Source organism: Vulpes vulpes, chromosome 16 (genome assembly GCF_048418805.1).
Source record: "Vulpes vulpes isolate BD-2025 chromosome 16, VulVul3, whole genome shotgun sequence".
In the NCBI taxonomy this organism is placed as follows: Eukaryota; Metazoa; Chordata; class Mammalia; order Carnivora; family Canidae; genus Vulpes; species Vulpes vulpes.
Genome location: NC_132795.1, coordinates 33,439,584 through 33,461,520, shown reverse-complemented (window position 1 = coordinate 33,461,520; position 21,937 = coordinate 33,439,584). Strand labels below are relative to the sequence as shown.

General features: G+C 56.8%; 4 protein-coding genes across 6 annotated transcripts; 3 read left to right on the top strand and 1 right to left on the bottom strand.

Annotated features, from left to right (window-relative positions):
- The first annotated feature begins 35 nt into the window (after nucleotides 1-35).
- METTL1 (methyltransferase 1, tRNA methylguanosine) lies at nucleotides 36-3,590 on the top strand. Of its 2 annotated transcripts, none has more exons than XM_026001817.2 (6): nucleotides 36-369; nucleotides 993-1,156; nucleotides 2,313-2,497; nucleotides 2,600-2,713; nucleotides 2,832-2,933; nucleotides 3,097-3,590. In XM_026001817.2, the coding sequence occupies exons 1-6, from the start codon at nucleotides 245-247 to the stop codon at nucleotides 3,268-3,270; spliced, it is 864 nt and encodes a 287-aa protein (XP_025857602.1). In that variant the 5' UTR covers nucleotides 36-244; the 3' UTR covers nucleotides 3,271-3,590. The 2 variants fall into 2 exon arrangements, with proteins under 2 accessions (XP_025857602.1, XP_025857603.1); XM_026001818.2 differs by having other exon boundaries at nucleotides 185-369; nucleotides 2,337-2,497.
- On the top strand, nucleotides 3,584-9,520 carry CYP27B1 (cytochrome P450 family 27 subfamily B member 1). The gene is made up of 9 exons (XM_026001816.2): nucleotides 3,584-4,966; nucleotides 5,560-5,750; nucleotides 6,158-6,360; nucleotides 6,439-6,639; nucleotides 6,720-6,892; nucleotides 7,095-7,267; nucleotides 7,464-7,542; nucleotides 8,066-8,263; nucleotides 8,582-9,520. Exons 1-9 carry the CDS (start codon nucleotides 4,772-4,774, stop codon nucleotides 8,693-8,695), a joined length of 1,527 nt encoding a protein of 508 aa, XP_025857601.1. The 5' UTR covers nucleotides 3,584-4,771; the 3' UTR covers nucleotides 8,696-9,520.
- A 1,882-nt stretch (nucleotides 9,521-11,402) lies between these two features.
- MARCHF9 (membrane associated ring-CH-type finger 9) lies at nucleotides 11,403-16,162 on the bottom strand. Its single transcript, XM_072742736.1, has 4 exons — nucleotides 15,608-16,162; nucleotides 14,459-14,614; nucleotides 13,513-13,705; nucleotides 11,403-13,252 (listed from the first exon to the last, which is right to left on the bottom strand). Exons 1-4 carry the CDS (start codon nucleotides 15,986-15,988, stop codon nucleotides 12,918-12,920), a joined length of 1,065 nt encoding a protein of 354 aa, XP_072598837.1. The 5' UTR covers nucleotides 15,989-16,162; the 3' UTR covers nucleotides 11,403-12,917.
- Nucleotides 16,163-18,900: 2,738 nt separating this feature from the next.
- Nucleotides 18,901-21,889, top strand: CDK4 (cyclin dependent kinase 4). Of its 2 annotated transcripts, XM_026001820.2 has the most exons (8): nucleotides 18,901-19,129; nucleotides 19,581-19,817; nucleotides 19,951-20,086; nucleotides 20,204-20,371; nucleotides 20,506-20,615; nucleotides 20,880-20,930; nucleotides 21,075-21,210; nucleotides 21,476-21,889. In XM_026001820.2, the coding sequence occupies exons 2-8, from the start codon at nucleotides 19,600-19,602 to the stop codon at nucleotides 21,566-21,568; spliced, it is 912 nt and encodes a 303-aa protein (XP_025857605.1). In that variant the 5' UTR covers nucleotides 18,901-19,129; nucleotides 19,581-19,599; the 3' UTR covers nucleotides 21,569-21,889. The 2 variants fall into 2 exon arrangements, with proteins under 2 accessions (XP_025857605.1, XP_072598836.1); XM_072742735.1 differs by lacking the exon at nucleotides 21,075-21,210.
- Nucleotides 21,890-21,937: the final 48 nt, after the last annotated feature.

Genomic DNA, 21,937 nt, shown 5'->3' with positions numbered 1-21,937 from the left:
GGACAGCAGCGCAGACCGCGCGGAAGCGCGCTGACGGAAGCGGCACGGTGCCCGGTCGGGCCTCGGCAGCCCAGCCCGGGACCCGCGCCGCGGAGGCGCGCCCCGCCCCCGCCCCGCAGGCCGGACGCACTCCTGGGTCTTTAAGAGGCGGGGTCCGCCCCCAACGTGCCGGGGTGCGTCATCATCGTGCGCCTCGGGCCTCGGTCTCCACGTGGGTTCGGAGGAGAACCCGGGACTGGGGATCATGGCGGGAGCGGAGGCGGGGGGCGCGGCGGGGGACGGGGCAGGAGCCGAGGCCCCGCAGCCCCAGAAGCGCTACTATCGGCAACGTGCGCACTCCAACCCCATGGCTGACCACACGCTGCGCTAGTGAGTGAACGGGCCGGGGCGGGGCCTGGGAGGGCGGTTGTGCCGGGCGGGCGGGCAGGGTCTCGGTCGGACCGGGGCGGGCCGGCTGGGTGACGTCAGCCTTGGCGGAGGGCGCAGTTGGAGGGGAGGGAGGGGGCGTGGCGTTCCGCCCCAGGTCGGGAGGAGACGGGAACGGAGACTCGAGCGACGCCGGCGGGACGTCGTGGCCGCCTTTCGGCCTCGGTGATCGGATTCACTAAAGAGACAGACATACACAAATCCTGCCCGCACCTCAGTCCGTCGTCTCCCCACAGAGCACATAAGCAGGGCGAGGCCCCGCCTGTGGGGGAGGGGAGCTCGTTACCCCAGAAGGAGGGCTGCCCCATCCGCTCCTAGACACGGAGATGGGCAGGTCAGCGTCATGAGCCGCATGATGGCCTGTGATTCACACGGGCGTTAAGGGTGCTTTCCACTGTGTGTCCTGGAGACCGCAGGACCCACTGTTACAGGATTTTTGAGAAACATTCTTCCCATTTATACCTCCCACCCTTAAACATCCGCCCCCACACATGTAGAACCGCTTCTGCAATGTCCTGACCAACCTTCTCGTGTCCCTCGTGTCCCTCGTGTCTTCTCTCCAATAGCCCCGTGAAGCCTGAGGAGATGGACTGGTCTGAGCTATACCCAGAGTTCTTCGCTCCACTGACTCAAAACAAGACCCACGATGACCCAAAGGATAAGAAAGAAAAGCGAGCCCAGGCTCAAGTGGAGTTTGCAGACATAGGCTGTGGCTATGGTGGCCTGTTAGGTAACACTCTGGCCTTTTCTCAGGGGCAGGGACAGGCAGTGTCTAGGTCCTGCTACCTCAGCAGGTTTGGTGGGGGCCGGAGTTGGCCTTTCCCCTTCGGACCAGACACCAGCGCTGTGACATCAGTGCGGAGAGCCTCTGCCTTCCCCGTACTCTGGGTCTGTGGCCTTTGTCCTGCAGAAGGGAGGGTGTTGTCTCAAATGCCTCTTAGAATGTGGGTTGTCTTGTCTGGCCCCACCCCTGGCCTCAGCCCCTACTTGAGCCATTTCACCTGCGAGGTCCCGGGTCAGTGAGCTGGTCAGCACTAGCGTCAGAGATTAGTCACTGTAGCCAGTGATCCTGAACTGTCCTTCTGAGGGATTCCACCACCTTCCTTCCCCTCCTCCCTTCTTCACCAGAACCCATTGTTTCTGCAGTCTACTCTCATGTTTTCAAGTTCCTCTTGTATTGTCTGTGTGGTCCCAGCATGTGTCAGGCTATGTCTCTATTTTTTATTTATTTATTATTTATTTATTTATGATAGTCACACAGAGAGAAACAGAGAGAGAGAGAGAGAGAGGCAGAGACATAGGCAGAGGGAGAAGCAGGCTCCATGCACCGGGAGCCCGACGTGGGATTCGATCCGGGGTCTCCAGGTTCGCGCCCTGGGCCAAAGGCAGGCGCTAAACCGCTAGCCACTCAGGGATCCCCATGTCTCTATTTTTAGATCTTCCCATAGAGGTAACAGCATGACAGAGAGAGGAAAAGCATGGTGCCCCGGGGGCAGAAAACCTTGGTTCAAGTTCCAGTTCTGCCTCTCAGCCCTGTGACCTTGGGCATTTCCGACCTCAACCTCGTATCCTCATCTTCTCAACTTAGCGCAGAGCATTAGGAGGACTGAGGCAATGTGTGGAAACACTGAAAACGTCAAAGCACTTGCCACGTACATGTGTTCCCAGGCCCTCCCACTTCCAGTCCAGGTGACAGTCTTGGGATCTCAGCCGGACCCTAACCTTAACCCTCTCCTCCAGCAGAGGACCACCGTAGAGGGATCTCTGTCCACACTTGCCCTTCCTGATTTTGGTCGTTGCCAACTGACGCTTCCTTTCTTCTGTCAACGCCTTTCCACTTCCTGCAAGTGTGAGGTTGACGATTCCATTCCCATTTCTGTGTCCAGTGGAACTGTCACCGTTGTTCCCAGATACACTGATTCTGGGCCTGGAGATCCGGGTGAAGGTCTCAGACTACGTACAAGACCGGATTCGGGCCCTTCGAGCCGCTCCTGGAGGTGGCTTCCAGAACATTGCTTGTCTCCGTAGCAATGCCATGAAACACCTTCCCAACTTCTTCCGCAAGGGCCAGGTGGGGAGGGGCCCTGGGGCAGGCTGGAGGGCGGGTGGGGCGTTGAAGCCGGGCTCTCAGCCCCATTGATGCCTCGATGCACGTCTGTGTGTCTGTCTACAGCTGACGAAGATGTTCTTCCTCTTCCCTGACCCACATTTCAAGCGGACGAAGCACAAGTGGCGAATCATCAGTCCCACGCTGCTGGCAGAGTATGCCTACGTGCTTGGAGTCGGGGTGAGCCGGGGCGGGAGGGAGGGCAGGGTGAGCGCGTGCACAGAGGCTTCGGGGGTGCCTTGGAGACCCCTGCTCCGCTGTGTGCAGCGCGCTGTCTAGGGTGCGTTTGCCTACGCAGGGGCTGGTGTATACCATAACTGACGTGCTGGAACTGCATGACTGGATGTGCACCCATTTCGAAAGGCACCCCCTGTTTGAGCGTGTGCCCCTGGAAGAGCTGGTAAGTAGGGGGCCTGAGGGAAGTGGCGAGGACGCAGGCCTTTCCCAGCGCAGTTCTGTATTCTTTGAACCCAGCTCAGTGTCAGAAGGATCGGATGGGGGTCTCAGGGCCAGGGGCCATCTGAAAAGTGGGCAAGGACTTATTGGACCCTTCCTTTCCTCAGAGTGAAGACCCCATTGTGGAACATCTGGGCACTTCAACTGAGGAAGGAAAGAAAGTCTTACGCAACGGAGGCAAGAATTTCCCAGCCATCTTTCGAAGAATACAGGATCCCACCCTCCAGGCAATGACCCCCAGTCCCACCCCTCTTGGCCACTGCTGGCCTGCCTTGCCTTAGCGTGACCCCTGGACCTTCCCAGCTGAGCCTGCCAGGGCCAAGAGGCGACAGTCATTCAAAGAAGTTGGGGAACTGCCCAGGGCAGAAGCCTGGGATTCACAACTACCCTGACCTCTCACCTTCTTGCCCCTCTACCACCAACAGAAAGCAGAAGAAGCTACGTAGGAAGGTCAGCAGACCTTGGACCAAAAGGGATGTTTGGAAGGGTGTGGGGTCTTGCTCTCCCTTAGCACCCCTTCTCCTTCTGGGATCTCTCCTCCTCAGCTGGAATGAGGAACACAGGTCTCCACTGTCCATCTAAACTGCTTGCTAGACTCAAACCGCCTGTCCATTGTGTTTACTTTGCAGTCCTGGGGATAACATGTATACGTGTGCACATGCCCGTGCTGCTGTTTCTCAGGAAAGGCTAGAGCATGTATCACGTGCCTTCTCCCATCCCCCACACCCTCTCCCTGCCTGAGACTTGACTTGGGGAATCTGCTGTCTTTATGGTTGCTGTCTCTGGAGAGCCTTGGGTCGGGGTGGTGGAGACCCTCTCATTTTTCATGTTGACCTTCGATTCCAGAACTTCAGAGCTAACTGACTGGCACAGAGTCCAGTGGGGGCAGGGTGGGAGAGTGAGGAGCAGAGAACTAAAATGTGCAGGATTCGGAGGCTAGAAGCGAAAATCGGCTGCTGACTAGAAATACACCCCCCCCCCCCCAAAAGAAGACTGAGTCAGCCGGAGATTCAGAGCACTCACCTAGCCTGTGCTCCACCCAGGAGCCCAGAGAAATCTCTAAACCTTTCTAATTTGCATAAGGGTCCTTTGTTTCTGCTCCTCCAGCCCTAAGTTCCCTGTGGCTGGAAGGACTGAGCTTGTTGACCTAAAAGACCACCCCCTCCTCCCAAGGAACAAAGATGAAGGCTTCTGGAGCCATTTTGGCCCATTAACACCCACCATCTGCTCAGTGTTAGGTATAGGAGGGGATGGGGGGGGGAGATGGGGTAGTGCCAGGAAGTTCTTGCCTACAAAGAAGGTGCAGCCCCATAAGCCAAAAATATGGAGATGCTACAGCTGTGGCTCTTCCCTGCCCGATGCGGCTGAAGGATGGGGAATTCCTGAGGATGGTCCCAAGAGGGCCTGGCTCCCTAGGGAAGTGGGAATATCAGGGACTGACTGTACTTTAGTAATCCTGAACTTCACCAAAGAGCCTTTACCAGGAAGAGATCTTTAGGCTGCTGGACGAGGGCACCAGTGCAGAAGGGGAAACTAAGGCAGACCTCCCTTTACAAGAGGGTCATTGCAACATAAAACCCAGGAGAGCTGCCAGGCAACCCAGCCCCGCCTACTGTGCCTGGGTGCTGATCCCCAGCTCGACCACTCGGGAGAGGGGATTGGCTGAGGAACATAAAGAGGGGGCGTCACCAGTACCTTGCCCAAAGGTTAAATAGGGGTTCAGGCAAGCAAGCAAGATGCTCTGGAGAAGTGCTCTCCTCTGTGGCTTCCCCAAACCAAGCCATGACCCAGGCCCTCAAGCTCGCCTCCAGAGTGTTCCATCGCATCCACTGGGCTCCCAAGCTGGGCTCCTCACTGGGCTCCAGAGGCTCCGACTCAGCACCCCGCAGCTTGGCGGACATCCCAGGCCCCTCCACACCCGTCTTCCTTGCTGAACTTTTCTGCAAGGGCGGTCTGTCGCGGCTACATGAGCTGCAGGTAGTGGGGGAATGTTTCTGGGAATGAATGCTGGGGAAACAGGCTTTGACAACACCAGAAAGCACAGGCTAGTGCAGAGCGGAGGAGGAGGGCCAGCGAGAACAGATGCCCAGGTATTAGGGAAGTTGGGGCTGCGGGCGGCAGTTCCAGACGCGGGGAGTCCACCCCCCACACCCAGCAGAAGAGTGCGCTCAAAAGGGCCGAAGTCGGGCAGGTGGGTCCAGAACAAGTGCATGGGAGGCAGGACACAGGGTGCCTTTCCCGCAGGCCGACTTAAAGCCACAGGCTCTCCTCTTCGATCCCTGGGGGGTGGTTCTGAGCCACTCCACGCCGGGAGCCTTCAGGGATTTCTTCACCTCGGCTCAGCCCAGGTGACCTAGGAGAGGTCCTGAGTGTCTGCCTTGTGCCAAGTTCCTCCGTTTTGCCCGTCACTGTTGAGCTTCTGGGGATAGGAAGTGGGGGAAAGAAGAGGAGGAGAGGGTTGCAGGTTAGGGTCCCGTACTAGCTGGGAGCCCAGCGGGCTCGGTTGGCGCTGGCCGCCGAGGCTGGAAGTCCCCGCGCGGTCTCCAGCGCCCGCTGTGCCGCTCTCCTAGGTGCAGGGCGTTGCGCGCTTCGGGCCTGTGTGGTTGGCCAGCTTCGGGAAGGTGCGCACCGTGTACGTGGCGGCCCCTGCCCTCGTCGAACAGCTCTTGCGACAGGAGGGGCCCCGGCCGGAGCGCTGCAGCTTCTCGCCCTGGGCAGAGCACCGTCGCCACCGCCAGCGGGCTTGCGGGCTGCTCACCGCGTGAGTCCTCGCTGGCCGCGCAGCCCAACCGCCCCGCGCCCTCGCCTGGGGCTGGTCTGGAGACGTCGGGCATGGGGTGCGGAGGGAGGTCGGCCTTCCCCGCCCGTCCCGCGAACTGGGCTTCCCACCCGCCTGGGAAGAGCCCCGCCTTTGTCCCCGGCCCATCTCCTCCTCGCGGGGGTCCAGAATCCGGGAGGTCCGCCGAGGGGAAGGCACCAGGACCCAGATGGGATGTGAGAGTCCGTGACAGCGGTTACCCAGGAGCCAGCCCCCGGGCCAGGAGAGGAGCAACGAGGAAGGGGGATGGGAGCAGGCACAGGCGGGAGCGGGGCTCGGTGCCGCAGGGGGCCGCCCCAGCCCGACCGCCCCAGCCTCCCCGCGCCCACACACCGCGTCCGCACCCGCAGGGAAGGCGAGGAATGGCAGAGGCTCCGCAGCCTCCTGGCCCCGCTGCTCCTCCGGCCTCGAGCCGCCGCCCGCTACGCCGCGCCCCTGGCCGACGTGGTCCGCGACCTTGTGCGGCGCCTGCGGCAGCAGCGGGGCCGCGGCGCCGGGCCGCCCGCCCTGGTTCGGGACGTGGCCGCAGAGTTCTACAAGTTTGGACTAGAAGGTGGGTCCCGGGACCGGGCCGGCGTCGGAGGCGCCCGCGCCGTCTCCCCGCGCCCTGACAGCGCCCCCTCCCGCCCAGGCACAGCCGCCGTGCTCCTGGGTTCCCGCCTGGGCTGCCTGGAGGCCCAAGTGCCCCCCGACACCGACGCCTTCATCCGCGCCGTGGGGTCCGTGTTTGTGTCCACGCTGCTGACCATGGCGATGCCCGGCTGGCTTCACCGCCTGGTGCCCGGGCCCTGGGGCCGCCTCTGCCGAGACTGGGACCAGATGTTTGCATTTGGTAAGGCACGGAGTAGAAGCGGGACGGGGGACTGAAGCGGCTCGGGACGGCCAGGCACCCCTGTCCCCTCTCCCCCCCAGCCCAGCAGCACGTGGAGAGGCGGGAGGCCGAGGTAGCCTTGAGGAGCCAGGGGAAGGCCGCGGAGGATGTGGGATCTGGGGCACACCTGACCTACTTCCTGCTCCGGGAAGAGCTGCCTGCCCCGTCCATCCTGGGCAACGTGACGGAGCTGCTACTGGCTGGCGTGGACACGGTGAGGTTCCTCTCCACGGTGGGAGCCCCACTTCCAGGGCGTAGCCTCCCCGGCCCCAAAGGCCCCCTAGCTGCCGCGGGGGTGCCCCGTGGCCCTCCGGCTGGCTTGCTTAACACTCCTGGGCTCCGGGCTACCTCCCATCCTGCTCCTTGCACTGGGTCTGCACCCTCAGCACCCCTGAGGCTCTCAACTGCCCTCGCAGGTATCCAACACGCTCTCCTGGGCGCTGTATGAACTCGCTCGGCACCCGGACGTGCAGACTGCGCTCCACTCTGAGATCACAGCTGCCCTGGGCCCTGGCTCCAGTGCCCACCCCTCAGCTGCGGCTCTATCCCAGCTGCCTCTGCTGAAGGCAGTGGTCAGGGAGGTGCTGAGGTGAGGGGACAGGAGAGGGGGAGCTAAAGAGAATGTTGGGAAGGGCTGGGGAAGCAGTGAATGAATGGGAGCTAGGAGAGGGAGCACAGGAAAATGATGATCTGCTCCTGGCCAAGAATGGCTTTGGACATAGGGGGCTTGGGGACAAGACAGAGGCTATAGACCCCAGCCTCACCTTGCTGTTTCTGCAATCCAGACTGTACCCTGTGGTACCTGGAAATTCCCGTGTCCCAGACAAAGACATTCGTGTGGGTGACTATATTATCCCCAAAAATGTGAGTAGAGCAAATGGGCCTTTTGGTTAAGCCATCCCTCACTATCTTGGGCCCCATCCTCTCCTACACTCCATATAAGCCCTTCCCCCTCCCTCTGGCCTGAATGCCTCTCTCTCTCTCTCTCTCTCTCTCTCTCTCTCTCTCTCTCTCTCGGAGGTAATGGGGCAGTGGAGAAATCATTCCAAAAGTAGCCCCAGAGGGCAGCCCCGATGGCTCGGCAGTTTAGTGCCACCTTCAGCCCAGGGTGTGATCCTGGAGACCCAGGATCGAGTCCCACATTGGGGTCCCAACATGGAACCTGCTTCTCCCTCTGCCTGTGTCTCTGCCTCTCTCTCTCTCTCTCTGTGCCTCTTATGAATAAATAAATAAAGTCTTTAAAATAAAAAAAAAAAGTAGCCCCAGAAAACTTCCCCATCACCAGCCAGAGCCTGCCTTTGCTCCAATCCATATATCCTCTTCTTCATTGCCACCCCCCCCCCATCTGTGGGTCCAAACTGACATGTTTATGTTCCTTCCCTCCCAGACACTGGTCACACTGTGTCATTATGCCACTTCAAGGGATCCTGCCCAGTTCCCAGAGCCAAATTCTTTTCGTCCAGCTCGATGGCTGGGGGAAGGTACAGCCCCCCACCCATTTGCCTCTCTTCCCTTTGGCTTTGGAAAGCGCAGCTGCATGGGGAGACGCCTGGCAGAGCTTGAGCTGCAAATGGCTTTGGCTCAGGTGAGTGACCTAGACATACCTTCCACAGACATGAGAGATCCTAACCCTCTAACAAGTGAGTTCTTCTGACAAGTATAGCAAAATTTATGAATTGATAAACCTAGTCCTCTGAAATATAGCAATCCAGTTTTAAGTCTTGAGGGTGAGCAAGGGTATTTGGACTTTCTTCCCCCTGCCATGATCCCTTAAGAAATTCTCTAGTGACCACAGGTACCATTTCAATATCAACCAACCTAAAGCTAATTATACCCTTTACCAATCAAACCTACCATCCCAGACCCCCCTCCCGTAGTGATAGCCTTCTTCTTCCCTTTCCAGATCCTGACCCACTTTGAGGTGCAGCCTGAGCCAGGTGCTGCCCCGATCAGGCCAATGACCCGGACTGTCTTGGTACCCGAGAGGAGCATCAACCTACAGTTTGTGGACAGATAGTCCCGTAGGAAGAAGCTACCGTAGTCACCCTTCCCCTCATTGGAGGGATTTATTAGGCACAAGACCAAGAGATATGTATTCCCCCAAGACCTGTCTATTTGACCAGACTGCTTAGAAGGACCATAGCAAATTGGTCGAGGCAGCCCTGACCAACGTGTGAAGTATGCATTGGCCTGACCCATCAAGCCCTGGGAAAACCATGGTCCCTCAGCCTGCTCAGCCTTTCTCCTGGCCATATCACATGCATCCAGCAAGGGCCAACTCAGATTTTAACTAATAATATTGGGTGGCCTGAGAAAGAATTCAACCACTGCCCTTTTGGGGCTTCCCTTTTGGGGTTGTTGGGTAAGCACTTATCACCACCTGAGCTAAGTAAGTGTGCGTCTGGTCTGCACTGAGTTGATTTCTCTCCTTGCATGTAAGCTCTCTGAGAGGAAGAAGGAGACCTTATTCGGTCTTTATAACCCCTGCCAAGGCCTACCCCCGACTGGGTGATGCCATACAGGTTCTCCGATTGAATCTGGACCATGTGGCAGAAGGAATACACGGCTTGCCAGGCCCTATCTACTCTCCTCCTTCATCATCTTGCCCCTAGCAAAGTGAGTCTGCCCTCACCTGGTTTATGATGTTATGAACATCATTTTCATGATGTTATGATGTTTTGAAACTCCTTGACTCTTTGGTCACTAAGAGGTTGGCTTGTCCCACCACTTAGTGCCCAGGCAGAGACATCTTTGGGCTTATGTGTACTTATGCCTTCCTTTTATATATGGAATTTTTTAATATTCATAGTTTTGAAATAAAAGAATCAAATGTTCCATCCTTGACTTTTGACTGACTTCTCTTCCACTTCTACTTCCTACAAATTCTGGAGGAATCCTCACCCTAATCCCCTACTTTGAGTGATGTCTGTAACAATGGGAGGTCTAGACACCTGGGAGAGTGGTTTGCATCACAAACCCAACACGTTTCTATCTGTACTGGGAACAGCCAGAGTCTGGCTCCCTGTAAGAGATTAAGGGGGTGGTGGTGAAAAGTAACTCCAAGGGCTAGGCTGTAAAAACAGGTTGGGGAGCTAGGGATTTGCAGAGATGGCCAGAGACAACTGACTTTGGTGGAAGTGCTTTGGGAACCTGGATTGCCAGGACCAAAGGATATCTGCCCTCTCTGGAAAAGTTGCTCCAAGGTAATTTCCTTCTGAGAAAGACAGGGATACATGCACAGAAGTGAAGTCAGACAGACAGGATGAAAGCCGAGTGTGGGGGTGGCCAGAAGCCCTGGGGCACTGAGGCAGGAGAAGGGAGGGCAGAGGGAGCTTCTGTTTCCCTTGAGTCAGCATTCTCTGGCCCCCCAAGGGGCTGGCCACAGTTCTCCCCTTGTGATGTATATAGATTAACTCATCTTCCATACAAATAAATCTCTCGACACACTCCCTGCAACCCCTCTCCAGCCCAGATTACCCTCCCCATGTCAGGACTTGCCCCCCTGCCTCCTGCTCCTCTCCATGCCAATTAGCTGGATGAAGATGGAGACTTCACACTGCCTCCTCCTCCCCCACCATCCTGGCCCCCTGCCCTAGACGTGGCTCCCTGACCACAGACACTGTTTGCCACCAGGCCTTCTGAGGGTATCTATTTTTGTAAGAGCTACAGAGGGGCACAGTATACCCAAGGCCTTGTGCAGACACGAAGGTCTGTGTGCCTTTACTGCTCCACCCCTCCACTCTTCTACTGGATTCTGGGTCCACCCCCACTCCCCTATCACTAAGCTTAACTTGAACCTAAGTGACCTGATTTTTGACAGATCTGAGCTTTGAGGGAGAATAAAGCCCAGCTTCGTCTCACACCCTTTCCCCTGGAATCAGTGATGAGAATTCTGTACACCCACATTCCTCACTGAGCAAGTAGGACTGCTCACTTGAGGAGGGCAGCAGTTCCGTGACCTCTTTCCCAAACAAGAATCTCTTTAAGTTGGAAAAAGGGAATGAGAGGGGACCATACTGATTGCTGGTCCCAACCCCCATATGAAGCGAGACCTCCAGTGGTACTGAAAGGGAGGGAAACATTACCGTCTCGCTTGGCTCTCGCTTGGCCTAGTTTTAGGACCCAAAGTGGAGAGGGTGTATTTGTGTATGTATGTTCTTCGGTATGTCTAAGCTTCCATGGAGGGCCATCATGAGGGACAGTCCAGGGTTGGCACAAGAAACCCCAACCATGTCAGACCTACCTGTCCTATTTGCCAGGACAGATACTGGTGGTCACTATGATTTGCTGTCTCCCTTCTGGCCCCTACACTCTATTTTGTGAATAGTGAAACAGGAAAGTCTAGCCCTTCAGTCTTCCCAAGTGGAGAATGTGGAGGGTTGTCTCTCTGGGGAAACAATCTCTCACTGGAAAAAAAAATGGGGCGCTTGGTCTCTACCCCCTCTCTTTGATCTCCTCAGAGGTTAGAGGGGATACACTTCAATACTTCCAGGTGATTCAAACCCGAGTCTTGCTTCAATGCGAACATTTCCAGGCGAGTCTGGGTGCCAGCACCATGGACAGCAGCCAAGACCCCCCTTTTAGAGGAGGGGGAGGACCATTTCTAGGACAAGGATGTGTGACATTTAGCAGAGAAGCATTTCCCCAAAACGTCCCCAGAGAGGAGGCAGAGCAGAACCTTCCTGAGAAAATGACCGATAATAGGAAAGGCATCTGGATCTGACTTAACAATGTATGAAGTAATTATTTTAATTGCTGATGAATAGTTCACTTAAAAGACACCATCATTCATATAATACACAGCCCCGAGGCCTCAGGAGAAAGGGAGCAGGCCTCAGGCTGACCCACATTTTAACCAGTCCTTCCCAAACCCTTGCTCTATGAACAGCCCTCTACACTGCTGCCTCCAAGCACAATACCTTCCAGTTAATACCACTAAGCTGGGGCACAGGATCAGACCTGTGGCCCTCAACTGCCATAGGAGCAGCTTAAGCTGGGGTTGGAGATTCATAACATTGGGACATTCTGTCTGTCTCACTCCAAATGAGTCCAAATTCATTTCACACCACTTCCCTGGGGGAGCACATTACCTGGGAAGGACGACTAGAACCCACAAGAACCCCAGAGCATGAAGGATTGTTCCATCCTCCCCCCCAACCCCCAGTGTTGGGGGTGGGGGTTGGAGGAGCTCTCATTTTTGCAAATAACCACCATCCTTCACATTTGCAATATCCATTTCCCCTCATATTTCCATATCTATAATGACACTCAACACAAATTTTCCAAGGCTCTGTGCAACTCCAGATGAAAAAACACATTCTGGAATTTGTTAACCAGCTACTATTTGAAATAAACGGACCATCAACTAGTCTAGAAATCTTTTTACGCTCTCACTAATTTTCTTTGCAATGGCATTCAACCTGCCCCTCATTTATCCTCATTCCAACCCTATGAGGTAGACAGGAAAACCACTGGCGGCGGAGAGATCTTTTTCTTTCTAAATCACACTTGCAGGTGGCAGGTCCACCCCTTAGATACCTCTGAGCACTGCCACCTAGCAGCCAATGTGAATTATTCGCCAGCAAGTGGGAGTTACACCTCCAACTCAGAACCCACTGCTGCATTTGGGATTTGCAACCTCTGCAGAGAAACCTCCCCACACCTCCCAACCCTCCAGAAAAGCCCCAGATGAGAAAGGAGTCTCCACGTGCATATAAATGATTCTTTATGCCCTCCCCCCATGCAATGGGGGGTGGAGCAGGGGGAGGTGCCCCCCCCCCCCCCGCCCTCATGCAGGGAACGGGAGGTCAATGTATACTAGTCTTATTGCCAGCTGCCCTGTGGCCATGGGGTGGGGAATGGAGGGTCTACAACCCCTTTCTTCTGGCATTGGTCCCCCTTCACCAAGTCACCATGGTGGAGCTGGGGGGCTGGAGGCCCTAGGAGCTGAGGTAAGGACGGTTCTCTAGGGAAGAAAAGATGTTCTCCCCACCTGCCCACTGACTGCCCCAGGATGAGTGTGAGGAGCTATCGGCGGGGGCTGGAATGTCATCCAGGTGTCTCTACCCAATGGGTAGTAGAGGCCAGACAATGTCTCCAGCTTGAGGCTGCCCACAGAGATCCTCAGTGGCAGGGGCAGGGTGCCCCAAACACCTTGTCCTGGTGGTACCTCCAGCAGCCATGACAGCATATTTCTGGCCAACGCATCGACTCAAGATCCCTGCTCCTGGAATTCAGTTTCACACCGTGGTGACCCTCATGACAACCTCTCGGCCAGAATGGGAACTGGAACGGGCATCTGGTGGCCGCAGCTGTCCAAGGAGGTGCAGGATTGTGTAACCACAGCGCTGAGGCAAGAGCGTCCGCATGCGCCGGGCAGCCGGAGGGCGGCTGGTGGCCCCAGAGGGGGGGCCCGTCCGTGAGGTCCTGGGGCCCGGCTTCCCTGCTGTCCCTCCCCCTGCATCTCCTCCTATGTCCTTGGTCTTGTCATAATTCAGGACCTTCCATTGCTGGTTCACTGCCTGCCAGCGCTTGAAGATGCGGTAGACAGAGGAGCCTTCGTGGACGATGAGGCCTGAGCAAAAGGGATAAGAAATCCAGAGTCACCTGCTGCCCAGACCTAGGCTGGAGGTACTTAAGTGAGTATTTCTCCAGAGTGAGGAGCTAGGGTATGCAAAGGCCCCGAAGAAGCAGGGAAGGGAGGGGCATCAAGATAGCCCTACAGGCTCCCAAATGGTAGAAAATGTGACTATGGAGCTGAGAGAATGGGCAGGGAAGGTTTGTGTGAGTTGGAGGAAAATGCTTAGCAAGTAAGGGGGAGAGAGGTGCCCTTACCTATGCAGACGACATCCATGAAGCCATACATGCCGTAGCAGATCTGAAAGAGCAGATCCTGCCGTTGCCACTTGGCTGAAGGGCTGAGTGAGGACCAGATGAGCCAGGAGATGCTGGCAACGAGGAAGAGAGAGCCCAGAACTATGGCTGCAATCTGGACCTTCTCAATGACCGTCAGGGAGATGGCCTGCCACTGTGTGGGAGAAAGAGCTCCAAAAGGTCATAGAAAGAGAAGGAGGGCCAGCTGATGAGTGGCCCTAAAGAGGAAGATGCTCCAGAGCCTTCCTGAAACCCTTCAGGCAAGATTAGCAATCTGTCTCCTCTATGTCCTGATCACAAACCTAGTAGAGAGGTCCCCCCCCCCACCCTTTTTTTTAATAGAGCACTTTCACATTGTTTGAGACCATTTGTCTGTCCTGTTTTAGAAAGGCAGGATCAGGCAAGTGCTCTGAACCCAGACCATCTAGGTTTGAATTCCAAATCCAAACTCCATCACTTATGGGCTGAGTAACTTTGGGCAAGTTTTTACGTTTCTTTGTGCATCAATGTCCTCATCTTTATTATTATTTTTTTTAATGTCCTCATCTTTAAAATGAAGATAATAATGGCACATAGCTAATAGGATTATTACAAAAATTAAGTCAGTTATTATACACCAAAAGTGTAACACATAGAAAATACTACGTTTGCTACCATCATCATCACCATCATATTATCATCTTCTGCTTTTTTACTGTCTCAGTGCCTAGAACAGTGCCTGAAATACAGATGGCACCCAATAAATGTGAATACACGAAGGAAGGGAAGATTTACAGGCAGGCAGCCTGTGGTAATGGTGGGAGGGTAACTTTGAGGAAAGATTAACTGTTTGATGGGCTCCCTGGAGAGTTCCTGAATCTGACTGCTGCCTTTGCCCAGGTCTGGAAGTTCTCTCCCTGTACCTCACCTGCAGCGGGTTCTTGGTGCTGATCGCCAGGACCTGGTACTTGAAGTAGCAGAGCTCACAGCTCCAGGAGCCCCTCTCGCTGATCCAGCGGATGAGGCAGGGCTGGTGTGTGCAGCGCACTGAGCCGTCGCAGCGGCAGGGGCTCAGGAGCTCCCCCTGGAGGAAGAGTGAGGAGGGTCCCTGTCAGCTGTCACCGCCCGGCTCCAAGAGAGGGAAACCTCTCCAGGTCATTGTCCAACGTTTTTTTTTTTTAAAAAAAAAACAAAAACAAAAACAAAAACAAAAACTCAGGACTTTCACCCAAAATAGGGCAAGAGGCTAAGGCCGCAGCAAAAAAGAAAAAAGAGCTCAAGGTAAACTTCCCTGACCAAACAGACAAAGGATAAAAAGAAATGAGGTGGGGTGGGGGGAGGACTGGGTCTCCTCCTTTCCTAAAATTTGGGGAAGATGCTCTCTAAGGCTTCCCAAATGGAAGGCCACCCCTTGGTATCTGGAGGGGCAGGAGGGGCAGAGCTTCTGAGCCATGCCTTCCTCCTCCCTCCCATCGCTACCAACTATTTCACAGATGTGGTGCAGACCGGGATGGGTTATTGTCCGCAGTCTCCAAGTAGCAAAAAGGGGGAGAGATCCTGGGCGTGGGGACGGAGGGTGTTCCCCTTTAATCGAGGAATGATTTCGCACGATACAGGTACACCCCCGCCCCCCCCCCCCCAGCACTATGGCGGGACAACTTTGTCCATAACATTTAAACAAAGAGTACTCTCTGGAATGAGATGGAAAGTTACGGAACGGGAAGTGAGGAAAAGTGCCCCACGGAGAGAAACACTGAGCGAGGCAAGGGCGCCAGCTCGGCCCTGCCTTCCGGGGGGCAGGGGCTCCCCGGCCACCTGAGGGGAGGCCCCGCGCGGGGGCAGCGCGGCAGAAGGCGGGCGGTCTCGGTCCGTGGGCGACGGGATCCGAAGCCCCCGCGGGACGAAGCCCCGCCGCACCCGCCGCCCCGCCCCCCGCGTGCGCTCCCGCGAGCCCCGGCCCGTCCCCCACCGCGCCAGGTGCCGGGCCCAGCCGGGCCCGCCCCGCCTCCCCGGCCCCGCCCCCCGCCCCAGGTGCGCCCAGGTGCGCCCCCCCCGCGGCCCCGCGCCCGGGCCTCACCTGCTCGGGGCCCTGGAAGCAGATCCGGCACTGGGGGGTCCGCAGCCCGCTGTCCAGGCTGCTGCTGAGCGACAGGGCGTCCAGCGCGCCCGGGGGCGGCGGCGGCGGCGGCGCGGGCGGCGGCGGGGGTCCGGCCCGCGGCTCCTTGTCGCCGGCCAGGCCCCGGGCCCGCGGCTCCGACCCGTAGTACTCCTCTTCGTCGCCGTCGCCGTCGCCGTCGCCGTCCCGGGCCGAGCAGCCGGCGAAGGGCGCCCAGCCGCAGCCGCCCCCCCCGCCCCCCCCGCCCCCCCGGGGCTGCGGCTCGGCCCGGGGCCGCCCCCCGCCCGTCAGCACCAGCAGCTTCAGCTCGTTCAGGAACATGCGGAGCCGGGACTTGAGCATCGTCCGGGCGCCGGGGGCGGGGGCGGGGGGCGGCGGGGGGAAGGGAGGCGCCCGGCCGGGAAGGGGCGCGCGCCGGAGGGCCGAGCGCGGCCGGGGTCTCCGTTCACTGCGGCCGCGGCCGGGGCTCGGCGGCTGGCGGCCCGGGGGCGGCGGGGCGGGCAGCCATGGCCCGGGCAGGGGGCGGGGGGCTCACGGGGCCGCGCCCCACGGGTCCGGGTCCGGCGCGGGCCGGGCCCCGGGGGTGACGCGCCCCGGGCCTCCTGCGGCGGGGCCGCCCCCCATCGCCGTGCTGCTGGGCGCAGGCCCGCGCGGCTTCCCGGCTCCGGCTCGGCCCGTGCGCTCGGCGGTGGCAAATGGCGGCTCCTTCCGGCGGCGGCGGCGGCGGAGACCCCCCCGGAGCGGCGGGCGGGCGGGGCGGGCGGGGCGGGCGCCGGGGAGCCGGTGAGGGATGGAGGGAGGGGCGGGGCGGGGAGCGGGCGAGGAGCAGGGGCCGCGGCTGCGCATCCCCGCCCTGCCCCGCACGAGCAGGTGTCCCCGGGGGCGGGGGCGAGTGTGCGAGCCGGGGAGGGCGGGGGGAGGGGAGTGGCCAAGGAAGGGGGGTGTGCACCCGGTGGGAGAATAGGTGTGGGGCGGGGGTGGGGAGCCGGTGAGGATGGAAGGTGAGCGGTCAAAGACACAGGTGCACGGGGGGGGGGGACAAGCTGGTGCCACATGGGAGTGTGCAAAAGAGCTATGCAGGGGTCTGAGGTGTGAGGAAGGTAAGACATGGACTCAAGCAATAAACACTTTATACAAAAGACCGACAAGTGTGCACGGCGTGGGACACTGGAAAACAGATGTGTGTAAGGCATGTAATCGGATTGTGTGAAAAACAGAAGTTGTAATTGTAACGTGTGAGGGAAGTGAGAGAGCAAGGGAGACAAGACTGCTACGGGGATGAGTGTCTTGCCTGGTACTCTCCTGCCCCACCACACTGCACTGAAGTGACTCACACACACACACACACACACACACAGCTCTCTGGTTTTGTTTTTATGGAGGTCTTGACCCTGAGAACCAGTTCTAGCCCCTCATCACATTATTTCTGCCTTACAGTTATATCCTCCCTTTCCAACACTGAGGGAAAAGGGATTCCAGAGGAGCCCATTGGGTCAAACACACTGGAAAAAAATTAATTAGTGAAAGAGTAATTAACAGGAGAGGGAGGGTGTGGAACCAGGGATAGACTGCCAAACTAAGTCTCCTCAATAAAAGTGATTAAGGAGAGTAATGCTTTTATGAGTATTCAAATATTTTGGGTGGATGGATGAATGAATCAGAAAGGGGGCTGGAACCCAAGGAAACAACACAGAGGAGGACTTCTATTCCAAAGACAGTGGGCTGCGGAAAGTGGAGCTGAAGGGGACCCTGCTTGACAGACTCAGACACTTTGCCTGCCAGAAGGCTTATAAACCAACCAGTCCCTGCAAGAGAGCCAATAAAACAGCGACCTCAGAAGCCCCTTTGCCAGTTTAGACCTTGAGGTTTTTCTTTCTAGTGTTGCAGCTGCCCTTGCCAGCAGGGCCCACAGCTACAACTTATCAGAATGCAAAGAGGGCGAATCTGTACTGACTTGTATTCCATTTTGTCCTAGAACGTGGTTTATAGTCATCTCGAGCCTGAGCTCTTACAACCTCCACTAGATGGTTAAGGAGAATAGAAGTTAAGGTGGAAGGAGTGGCAAATAGAGTCATGAAATGCTTTCGGATTTTAGACAGGTTGTCCCGAACGAGATACTGATCTCTTCCCTCCTTATTCCCATTCCCCTAAAGGGCTAGGAAATAAGGAAAGTCAGAGGAACCTGTCTATTGTCGACCTAAGTGTCTGTGAGCAGAAGCAATTTGGAAAAGTCTGTGTTCTGGGCGGGAGCAAGGACTAAGAAAGCTCGCACCGGGGGGAAAGAGGGAAGCAGAACGACCCCAAACAAGGAGTCACAGGGTTTGTGGAAGAGCACAAATCATTCTCATGCAGTGCCGAGGTCCAAGGTGGTGGTGGAGGTAACCTCTCTGCACACGCTCACTCCTGTATCTGTCAATCTGTACACAATGTGTAAAATACACATACACAAACGCACATATCATTGCCTCTCCCTGTTGCAAAGAACCTTGCAGGTTAAGTGTTCCTGTCTCTTGCTCATTGATAATTTCTCCGCCAGAAAGCACCGTCTTATTTTAACGCTCCCTGGAAGAGGTGGAAGTTGGGAAGAGGGGAGGGCATCACCTTGACACTCCTCCGGTTGGGTCACTGCATTAGTGTGCCTTCCGTCAGTCCTTTAGTGCTGGTTATGCCCTGAGATGGGTATTGTCCCCACCGGGGGCTACGTCTTTCCAGACAGCCCCATCGCTCCTTTAAAGGGCCACCGACTGAGACACCGGGAAAAAAAAACCCGCATGCACACAGGAAGCGAGCACTCGGTAAAAATTTGTTGAATGAGCGAATGAATGAAACAAAGACACAAACGAGACCAGGTCTCCCCGCGGCAGTGAGGCCGAAAGGCTCCAGCGCCCGTCCCGCCCCCGCCTCGTCTCCCGCTCCCTGACCGCCGCGCACAGAGGCGCGGAGCGTGGAGCGAGCGCCAGAAGCGCTCAGGCGCGGCCTGCAGCTCGGCCGGGGAGCCGGGTGGCCCGGGTTGCCATGGCACCGCCCTGGACTCCACCCTCCCCCGTCTCCCCGCCCCCCCCGCCGGGTCTGGCAGTCGGTCACGTGCCCCGCCGCGTAGCCACACCTCTGCTCCTCCGAGCCGAGTCGGGCGGTCACGTGTGATAGCAACAGATCACGTGGCCGCCGTCGCCCCTCCGCCCCTCTCCCCTCCCGCCCCCTTCCCGGCCGAGGCCGCCCTGGCCGCCCCTCTGCGCACGCGCGGCTCATCACGTGGCCCGAACGTCCGGCTTTCGCCCCGCCCCGCCAGTTCCCGCGCGCCTCTTTGGCAGCTGGTCACATGGTGAGGGTGGGGGTGCGGGGGCCGCTCTAGCTTGCGGCCTGTCTATGGTCGGGCCCGGAGCGTCCAGCTGCCCCGGACAGAGCTCCTGTGTATGGCGCCGCAGGCTCTGGCTCCGGGGCCCCGATAACGGGCCGCCCCCGCAGCACCCGGCGCCGAGTGAGGTGAGCGTGGCGCCTTCCCGGGGACGGGACCGCTGTCGCCCTCGCGTCTGCCTACGCGGGCAGGTTACGGGAGGGTCGCTCGAGGGCGGGAAGTGCGGCCCGCGCAACTCGTTCCTTTGTGGTCAGCTGGGATGTAACGTTAGGGACGGATGTCGAGCCTTCGATGCAGGGGGTGTGTCGTGTGCGGTCTGCCCAGTGCGGGGCGCGACGGCCCGTCCCCGAGGAAGAAGAATTCTTTCTTTTAGGACTTCACGTGGCTGGCGGGGTTGGGGTTAGTTAGAGCCATTGTGTCAGCTGAGGAGCCAGCCTCACGGAACTGGGGAGAGGGACGGGGTGGGTGGTGGAGGGGGGTCTTTGTGATGCCTTGTGGGGGAGTCACCTCGTTGCGGCAGGCTCATACCACCTGAACTCTTGAGGGATTTTCGGTGGCAGGAGGCTTTTGTGATTGTAGGGTCTTCTCTGATCCGAGAATGGCTACTCCTCGGTACGAGCCAGTGGCTGAGATTGGGGTTGGTGCCTATGGAACGGTGTACAAGGCCCGTGATCCGCACAGCGGCCACTTCGTGGCCCTCAAGAGCGTTAGAGTCCCTAATGGAGGAGGTGCCGGAGGGGGCCTTCCCATCAGCACAGTTCGTGAAGTGGCATTGCTGAGGCGGCTGGAGGCTTTTGAGCATCCCAACGTTGTCCGGTGAGAAGGTGGAGGGTGGGGAGTGGGTAGTAAAGAGGAAAAGACAACTTGTAGGTGGGGGTTCTGGGGAAATGGGAAAGGCCGCGTCGGGTCCAGAGGGATTGATTAGTGAATGACCATTTGTTCTGGCCAGGCTGATGGACGTCTGCGCCACTGCCCGAACCGACCGGGAGACCAAAGTGACCCTGGTGTTTGAGCACGTGGACCAAGACCTGAGAACGTACCTGGACAAGGCACCCCCACCGGGCTTGCCAGTGGAGACCATCAAGGTGAGTAGGGTGGGTGGATGCTGAGGAGTAGATTGAGACCTTTGTGGCAGAACCTGCTGTGATTTCAGGTATGGTGCCTAGTTTCCAGGTCCTCTGTTCTTCCCCCTTCTAAACCAGGACCTGATGCGCCAGTTTCTAAGAGGCCTAGATTTCCTTCATGCCAACTGCATCGTTCACCGAGACCTGAAGCCCGAGAACATTCTGGTGACCAGTGGTGGGACAGTCAAGCTGGCTGATTTTGGTCTGGCCAGAATCTACAGCTACCAGATGGCACTTACGCCTGTGGTCAGTAGCAAGAGGGGAGTAGGAGAGGGGTTGACCATAGCAGTTGAGAAGTCAGGTGCTTTGTGACTTTAGTCAACCAGTTATGGTTCATGGTAACCCATGGGGTCTTCATCCACTTTTCTTATTCCTATTAGGTTGTTACACTCTGGTATCGTGCTCCAGAAGTTCTTCTGCAGTCTACGTATGCAACACCCGTGGACATGTGGAGTGTCGGCTGTATCTTCGCAGAGATGTTTCGTCGCAAGTATGGGACCCAAGCATCCTGAACTATTTTGAGTTTCCCAAACCAAATCTCTTAGTCATAAATCACATCCATTTCCTGCCCATTCTTTCACTTAAGTATTGTTGGCTGTTCTGTCCCTAACCAGAAACTCTGAAATGTCCTAAAGTTAGGAACTTCACATCCCTGTATTCCCCCACACTCTCTGTTTTGAGCCATTAACTATCAGTAATTATTCCACTACTGTATCTTTGGACATGACTGCTAACTGTGTTTTTCCCACCTTAGGCCTCTCTTCTGTGGAAACTCTGAAGCTGACCAGTTAGGCAAAATCTTTGAGTAAGTGACCAGCATGAGGGAGAAAAAAAAAACTTTCCATTCCAAATCTTCTTTCTGCTGAGCCCCACATGGCAGTTGGCTCTGCCCCTGGAGATGTGGGCTAGAGAAAGACCCTTTTGACCAGAGCTCTCCTGTTCCCCATAGCCTGATCGGGCTGCCCCCAGAGGATGACTGGCCCCGAGATGTGTCTCTGCCCCGAGGAGCCTTTTCCCCTAGAGGGCCCCGTCCAGTACAGACAGTGGTACCTGAGATGGAGGAGTCTGGAGCACAGCTGCTGCTGGTACTGGGCATGGGCACGGGCACAGGCTGAGGATGGGGTGGAAGACCGAGCACCAGCATTGAGGTTACTAAGACTTGGTTGGTGGATGGGCTAGTTTTTACTGGCGCCAGTGAATAGGCCATCCACAAAGAGGATGTAGAAAATGTAGAAAATATGTAGAAAATAGCCCATCCTAGGTATTGTTGGGAATGAGCAGAAGTCTTTTTCTTTTTTTTTTTTTTTGTTTTGTCTTCATGACCTTTTGATCTTTGTCTCCCCTTCTCAGGAGATGCTGACTTTTAACCCACACAAGCGAATCTCTGCCTTCCGAGCCCTGCAGCACTCTTATCTACAAAAGGCAGAAGGTAATCCAGAGTGAGCAGTGGAACGGCTGCAACAGTAGCAAGAAGAGAGAAGCTGTCTTTTCTCTTCCTTTGAACACTTGAGTGGAGAGCTCCCCAAACTAAGAAGGCAGTCTTGGCCTTCATCTCTGAGGCTGTGGAAACAACTCCCACTTTTTACAGAGAATATTTTGCTGCCTTAATGACATTCCCTTTCCACCTCTCCTTTTGAGGCTTATCCTTCTCCTGCCCCCTCCTCCCCATTTTCATACACCAAGGGGTTATGTCCCTTGTTCTCCCCTTTCTATCTTGATATTGGGATCTTTTTTATACAGGAAAAACAAAACAAAACAAAGAAATATGGTCTTTTTTTTTTTTTTTTTTTTTTTTTTAATGTTTCTTCCTCT